Genomic DNA, 7521 nt, shown 5'->3' on the forward strand with positions numbered 1-7521 from the left:
TGCGAACCAAATAATACATATTAATGCCTTTGTGTTATTATCTGAGAGGCAGACCACAAGTCAGTGAAACAGGGAGAAAAGAGTGTGGGGTAGCAGAATTTTGTGGGAATCCTTTATTTCCCTCCTAAATGTAGCTAATCAGGTGTTTCTTTGTCACGTAATTTTAGTAACATACCTTGGAGTAAGCTAGTGGAAGTGTACCCTGTTATCTTGTTTATCCTGTGCATTTTTCAAGGGGGGCATTTTTCATTCAGCAATGTTGTGCTTTCAAACTTGAATGTGAAAAATGGTCCAAAGCTGATAACAAAAATGTGTTCTTTCTTATCAAAAATGTATACTTTCTTATCACAGGTAATAAGAAGGCACACATCACTTTCTGTGCCCAGATAGAAACAAGAAAAATTCACTGCATTTTTCTGTTTTAATTTTATTTTATTTTATTCCCGGTTTATTACTTTCTATTTTATTTTGAAATTGGTACTTGATGTGGTTTATTCAGAAAGGGTAAGAAAACATGCTTTTGTGCTTCAAAACTAGAAGAACCTGGCACAAAGAAAGGCTATAGATTTTCAGACTACAAGGTAAAACCAGAGGTACAGAGGTGTCAAATTAGGTTTTTAATCTAATGGCCAATTTCTAACCTGTGTAATGAGCAAATTACTCTCAATGTTAATTCTATGCATCACCTTGAGGGCAATACTTGTTCTTAACAGAAAGCTAATACCATCATCACTGAAATGACACTAGTAATTACTCACATACAAATGAAACTTATGCATTCAAGGTAGGCCAAATAAATCAAAACATTCTTATCTGGGATTTTATTTCTGTTTGCCTTGGATTTATTTTTAAAAATGGGAGAGTTGCTTTCAGCTTTGAATGAAATTCTCCCCCTGCTCTGAGAGCTGCAGGAGCTGTGTCCCCAGGAGGTTTCTGCTTGTAACTGCGTAGCAAGTCTGCCTCAGTTCAAGAAGGGCCACCTTAAAGGTTGGGCGGGTTTGATTTGCAGCTTTATGGTTTCTTTACTGAAACTGTTGTCAAGAGCTGTAATTACTGGCATGAATTTTTGAAAAGTTGTCACTGGACTAAAATAAGGACTAAGCAACTGCTCTGTGGGTAGCTTTGGTATCACTTTTCTTCCTAAATTGTCACAAGTTTCCCCTTTTCACAGGACAGACATTATGAAATTCCATGAGTTTGTGGCAAGATTTTCTTGGGAGGAAACTTCTTACTGAAACAAAGCTTTGAAGTATTGAATTTACCTGCAGCTGCTTTTGCAGATTCTCATGCTGCATCACACACAACTTGGCCAGAGACAAATCTGCATTGCATCGTGGACAGTGTCCTGCAGGGCATTTTGGAAAGGAAAATAAAGCATTGAAATGCCAGCAGGAAGACAGACATTTTGTTGTTGCACTGATCTGAAAAACAGCTTTGGGTCAGTTCAGCAGGGGGTAATATTCTGGCTGGAGCAGAACAGTTTTAGAATTACTTATTTTCCCAGTAGAAAACTGAATTATTTGGCAGCACTCTTTCCTGTGGGGACTCTTTCTTCAGAAACTACATTCTTTTCATTGGAAAATCATTCTGCTTTTAGTATTTTTGTACAAGCCACAGAGCTGGTAATTGATAACTGCTTTTAGGTTTTTTGAGACTGTTGTCTTTGCAGGATTCAAAATGAAAGACACCTTCCGGTATCACTGTATGTTTCTTGAGGTTTCCAAACCTCTCAGACCAGGATCAGTGCTTAGCTGGGAGATAGCGGGGACTGCTCCCAGTAAAGCTGTGGGGGTCTTTTTCAATGGTGGGGAAAATCTCTGGAGTTCTGTTTTTCTCCTGTGCCGAGCCTGAGCCGTGGATGTGCTAGCAACAAGCCCAGCACACTGGCACAAGAAGGATGTGCCAGAAACAGAAGCGTAAGCAGGAGGAATGTGATGCTTCTGTTGTAGCCCTCAACCTCAACCTGTTGGATCCCCACAACCTAAAAAGCACAGTGACCTCCAAACCATGTTGTTCTGGTTGTCTTTTGGTTTAAATAGAGTTTTGCCAGCTTTCTATGCAAAAAGCTTTAAAAGTAGCTGCCGTCAACTTTTGTGTTATATGGAGCAGCAACAATAAACCCACTTCTTCTGTTTGTTTGTTTGTTTAGATGACTTCCACTTACCTCTTGATGTTGTACCAGCTGTGACAGAGGCCCTTGACTCCAAGAAGAAGGGGGAAGATTTGCACAAGGAGAGCAGGTCTTTCCGCTACTGTGAAAAAAACACCATGGACCTGTCAGACAGTGACCGTCCTGTCAGCTTTAGTTCCACTTCCTCCTCTGCATCCTCCAGGGACAGCCACTGCTCCTTTGGTAGCAGAATGACCTTGGTTTCAAACAGCCACTTGGGTTTGTTTAACCAGGATAAAGAAACGGGTGCCATCAAGCTAGAACTGGTCCCAGCCAGGAGATTTTCCAGCAACAAGACACGCAAAAACTCTGCTGTGGAGCAAGAGGATCCTGAAGAAAGCCTTGAGAAAAGGCCAAGCATGCCAAGGAAAGCAGAACCAAAAGGAGCAAGCAAAAACTGTGCGATGTCCCTGGTCACAGAGCCCACCAGTCCGAAGCTCCTCTATGTAGACAGAGTCGTCCAAGAGATTCTGGAGACAGAGAGGATGTATGTGCAGGATCTAAAAAGCATTGTCAAGGTAGGGGACTTGGTTAAGGCAGTGTTAACTGTTCCATAATGCCATTTTTTACATTGTTTGATTTCACAGCAGGACAGATGGATCTGACAATGGAACTGGCATTTGCTGGTCTTTATAAATTAGTGTAACATCATTGTTCTAGTGTGTTTCTAGTTTTTTTTGATTAGATAAATCTAAGCTGTTACTATGTGTTCATGAATAAATAACAGAAAAAACGATCCTACAGCTGGCAGCAGTAGGATCAAAGTGATAAACTCTTTGCAGTAACAAAACTTTTTTATATTTACAAAAAAAAAATTACATTGCTCTGTGTCCTAGAATGTATAGCAAGAAGCAAATGGCAGACAGCTTTAACTGCCTCTTTATGTGTTTTACCTGAAAGGTCTTATATACTGACTTTTTCCTGCTCTCCCCAAGTCGTAGTCCTGCAAGTTCTTTCCTGCCTTTTCCCCTGTCGCTTTCGTACAACTCACAGCTACAGTCTATTCTCTCTCTGTCCTTGGCCTGTAGTATCGAATATGGCATATGTATTTGCTGGAAAATACTGTTGTGTTTGGCTGTAAGATGAAGGAATTATGTTTTCTTTAATACTAATTCTGAATGGGTGTAGCATTTATTAGCAGCAGTAAAGTTTTTGTCCAATCCCTAGCCTAACAGTACCTTTCATATCCTCTTTCTAGTACAGGAAAATATATGGATGAGTCCTTCTGTGGATTGTTCTTTTCGGTCTGCACTTGTATGTGTGCCATCAGCATTGTTTTGCTTTGCATTTTTGAAGATGACAATTGAGTCCCTTGACTATCATTTGTAGCCTAATGCTTAACCCACAAAGAAGGGGTATGTAGGAAGGCTCATGCTGTTTGTAGAACTTAGAGCTCCAGGTAGGTGTATGAGGTCATCTGAGATAGGAAATATCAGCCAGCTGGAGACACTCTCCCCAACTGCAGCTCTAACCTGCCTGGTCCCCCAATAGCAGGGGAAAAATGTGAAGGCTTTGATAACTCAAATGCACATTGTGATTAAAGACCAGTACCTCACCCTGCAAAGTTCTCAGAAAGGTTGCTTTTTCAGCAACCTTTTTCTTTTTCCCTTGGTTTCCATAGCTGGTGCTGTTTCACTACATTCAACCATAGCCCGAGTTTCATTTTGGAGTGTTTAAGGTCGTCAGATGCTGCAGAACCAAGTCAGCTTCTGTGCATAGTAAGTAGGCATGACTTCCATGGTTTTGGAAACCTTAGCCCTCACTCATCCTCCTATGGAGTAAACTGCACAACTTGAGAAACTGAAAACTAGAATTAATATCTAGTAACAAATTTTCCAACTACAAGCAGGAATACTAGTAAATGCTTTCTAGAAAATACTTCAAGCATCACTATAGTAGATGTAGAGTAAATAAGACAAATGTATTTTTAGTTATGGAAGAACTGAAGGAATTGTGAACCTGTGAAATGCCCAAGCCTGTTTCCTGCAGCAACTAATAATGAATCTAGAAAGCTTTGTGTGAAACTAGACAGCTTATTTGAGACATGGAGTGGTTGGCAGTGGAGCTTTTCTTAGCTGGGTGCTGAGGATCCAAGGACTTCAAAGGAGCTGCATCCCAGATGGTGAGGATAGTGGGGAACCAGCTGCCTCAGCCTGTGCAGAATGTTCTCTTGGTTTCAGGGGAGGAAGGTGTGACTGGGAGCAAACTTCTTCAGAAGGGCCCATTTTATATGTTTCTCAAGATTCCTTTCTCCACAAGTTACCTTAGCAATGCTGCAATAATTCACCCAAGCAAGGGTGGGGGCTGTGAGAAGGTTGGGAATACTCCACAGAGATCTGTCGGAGTGCCGTAGACTTACAGAGCTTGATTATCTGGGCCTCTATGATAGCTGTCTAGTTTGGCAGGCAGATAACTGGTGCTGAGCCAAACTAAGATGAAGGGAAGCAGCTTGACTTGACTTATTTTCCAGATAAACATGGGTCAGATTTGGCAGCTGGTTAGGAAATGGAATGAGAATGGGAAAAGGGGAGCTGGAGAGAGGTCAAAGGGCAACTGCTGCCCAAGAAGTGTGTGGGAACTGAAGAGATACGTGAAGGTGGGAGCTGGTGGAGTAAAGCATAAGCAAGTGAACCAGGGCTAAGTGGAGAGACAGAAAATAATTAGTGGGAAAACAATGTGAGGAAATGAGGGAAAACCCAGGAAGTGGAAAGTTAAAGTACAAGATTGGTTGGAACTGGAGCTCTCTAGTGAGTTTTCAGCCGACGGTCAATACAGAACCACAGATGGGGTCATCTGGTCCAAACTCCTTGCTCAAGCAGGATCGTCCTAGAATACATGACACAGGATTGTGTCCAGATGGTCCTTGAATACCTCCAGTGAGGGAGGCTCCACAACCTCTCTGGGCAATCTGTTCCAGTGCTCAGTCACCTGCACAGTAAAGAAGTTCTTCCTCATATTCAGGTGGAACTTCCTGTGCATCAGTTTCTGCCTGTTGTCTGTCACCCTAGTGCTTGGCACCACAGAGATGAGCCTGGAAGCATCCTCTTGACACTCTCCCTTCAGATGCTTCATTGACAAGATTCCTTTCTGTCACCTCTTCTCAGGGCTGAACAGGCACGACTCTCTCAGCCTTTCATCATAAGAGGGATGCCCCAGTGCCCTAATGATATTCATTGCCCTCTACTGGACCCACTCCAGGAGCTCCATGTCTCCTTGGTGTTGAGGAGCCTAGAACTGGATACAGCACTTCAGATGTGGCCTTGCCAGGGCTGAGTAAAGGGACAGGATTCCCCCTCCCAACCTGCTGGCAATGCTCTTCCTAAGGCACCCCAGGATACCAATGGCATTCTTGGCCACAAGGGCACAGTGCTGGCTCATGGACAGCTTGTTGTCCACCAGGACCCCTGGAAGCTTATGTACGTGGTCTAAAAGTAGTAAGGAGGGCTGTTTTTTTGCTTCAGGATGGGGGTTTTTTGGCAGAAGGAGGGAGAAAGAAGGGAGGCAACCCACATATGAAGAGCTAAAAGCTGAAGAGGTGTCAGATTGAGGATAGCATAACAAAAAGGGAGAAATTAATAGGTGCTATTTTAATCACCCTCTACCCTCATAGGAGAACTGTCAGTAGAGATCTAGTCTATTGCTTTTTGTCCTCTAGTAGAGGGGATTTGCTGATGCTACATTCTCTGTAGGCAGTGGAAACATACTTAAAAAGAATATATTCTCACTGTTGTTTCCAGGACTTTGAAAGAGGTTTCAGAATCTATATTCTGCATTTCTGGTATAAAGCAAAGCAAATTTGCCTTTTTCTTTGGGTAGGGGTGCTATTTGTTTGGCTTTTAGGTATTCGGGGGGTGGGAACATTTTTTTTTTATTAGTTTCATTGGGGGAGTTGTTGGTTTTGTTTATTTCTCTTGGTCTTTTTTTTTTAATATATCCATGCTCTTTGCCATTAGCCAGATCATTAATGAATACGTAAACCAGGATGGCACCCAATATTAGCCCCTAGGGTATGCCACTATCCACTGGCCTCCAATTAGATTTTGTGCCTGTGATCACCACCCTCAGGTCCTGTTGGTTCAGCCAGTTCTCAGTCAAACTTCAGCTTGTGTATGAGGATCTTAAGGGAGTTAAAAGTCTTCCTGAAGTCAAGGTAGGCAATACTGACTGCTTTGCATTCATCTACCAAGCCAGTCATTTCATAGTTAAAATGTTAACAGACTGGTCAGCTTTCCCTTGCTGAATACCTGATGACTGTTCTTGATTACCTTCTTGTCTTTAGTGTGCCTGGAACTGGTTTCCAGGACTAGCTAATGACCCATTGACATGGATGATGTGAAATTGCATGTAGGTACTAGTCATAATATCAAAAGTCAGCTCGTTAAGAGCTAGCCTAGCACAGTATTTTGGGCAGTGTCCTTTCAACCTATGTTACCCTTAGAACATGGAGTTGTCATGCCTGAAGTAAAATACTATGGAGGAATGGGGCAAAATAGAATTTTGTCCTTTTTTATGCTTGCATTGACCTAATGCTGGTAGGTCAGTGGTAAGTAAATAAATAAAGTAAAAAGTCATAGCTTCTGTTGCCCTTTGAGTATCTGGGTGATCCTAACAGTGCCAAGTTGTTAGAGAGAAGTTAAAATTGAGTTCATGGGATGTGGTTAATGTGATTTTTAAGTGATCCTGGGGACCTGCTGAGGTTTTCCTTTTCAAGTTTTCTTTTCAACTGCTGACAAGAAGTATTTGGCAGGCTTAGGATGAGTGAGGAGGCTGTACAGGTGTTATTTGGCACCCTTTGTTCCAGGATAAGCATTAAAAAACAACTGCTTTTCTAGGCAGTACAGCCATTTTGCCTGTGACCTGGAAGGACAGTTGGGTTAGGATTGTTTTGAGGTGCGCTGCTGTGATTCTTGCACAGGCAAGCTTTGCAACAAGGATAGAGTGAACTTTTCCACCATTTGGTATGTTTTATCAGATGATCTGTTAAGGATAATTACAATTTTGAACGAGTGCAGCTTGAAGCTTGTTTTGGGCAAGTTTGTGATGAGAAATTGGATACCTTTGTTTCCTGCTTGTGTCATGCTGACAGGTGTACTAGCCAGGACAGAACTCGCTGACCTTTTCCTCTTCAGGACCTAGCCTGACTTTTTCAAGTAGTAATGTAGTTAGAATAGACCCAAACTTCAATTAGAGTCACTTACTGAAGTGAATTTTTTTTTCCCTTGAGTAAAATGCTGTCCCTGAAGTTATAAAAAAATCTGTGTTTTGCCCTTGCAGTTCATAGGAGTCAGAAGCCCCCATTCATAATGTGTATAAGTGCTTGTAACTGCAGAAAGACATCCACATTTGTGTTT

The 7521-nt window shown here is 42.1% G+C and overlaps 1 protein-coding gene across 6 annotated transcripts in view; it reads left to right on the forward strand.

Annotated features, from left to right (window-relative positions):
- Positions 1-7521, forward strand: part of PLEKHG1 (pleckstrin homology and RhoGEF domain containing G1) — a 127554-nt gene that overhangs the window by 78283 nt on the left and 41750 nt on the right. For all 6 annotated transcript variants that reach the window (XM_042017434.1, XM_042017432.1, XM_042017433.1 and 3 more), the window contains one exon: positions 2150-2688. In XM_042017434.1, the coding sequence (XP_041873368.1) occupies positions 2150-2688 (539 nt within the window). The remainder of the gene's footprint in view (positions 1-2149; positions 2689-7521) is intronic.

The sequence above is a fragment of the Corvus kubaryi genome, unplaced genomic scaffold, assembly GCF_017639235.1.
Source record: "Corvus kubaryi isolate FWS band 111438036 unplaced genomic scaffold, C.kubaryi_AGA036_p1.0 split3-73, whole genome shotgun sequence".
Classification (NCBI taxonomy): domain Eukaryota; kingdom Metazoa; phylum Chordata; class Aves; order Passeriformes; family Corvidae; genus Corvus; species Corvus kubaryi.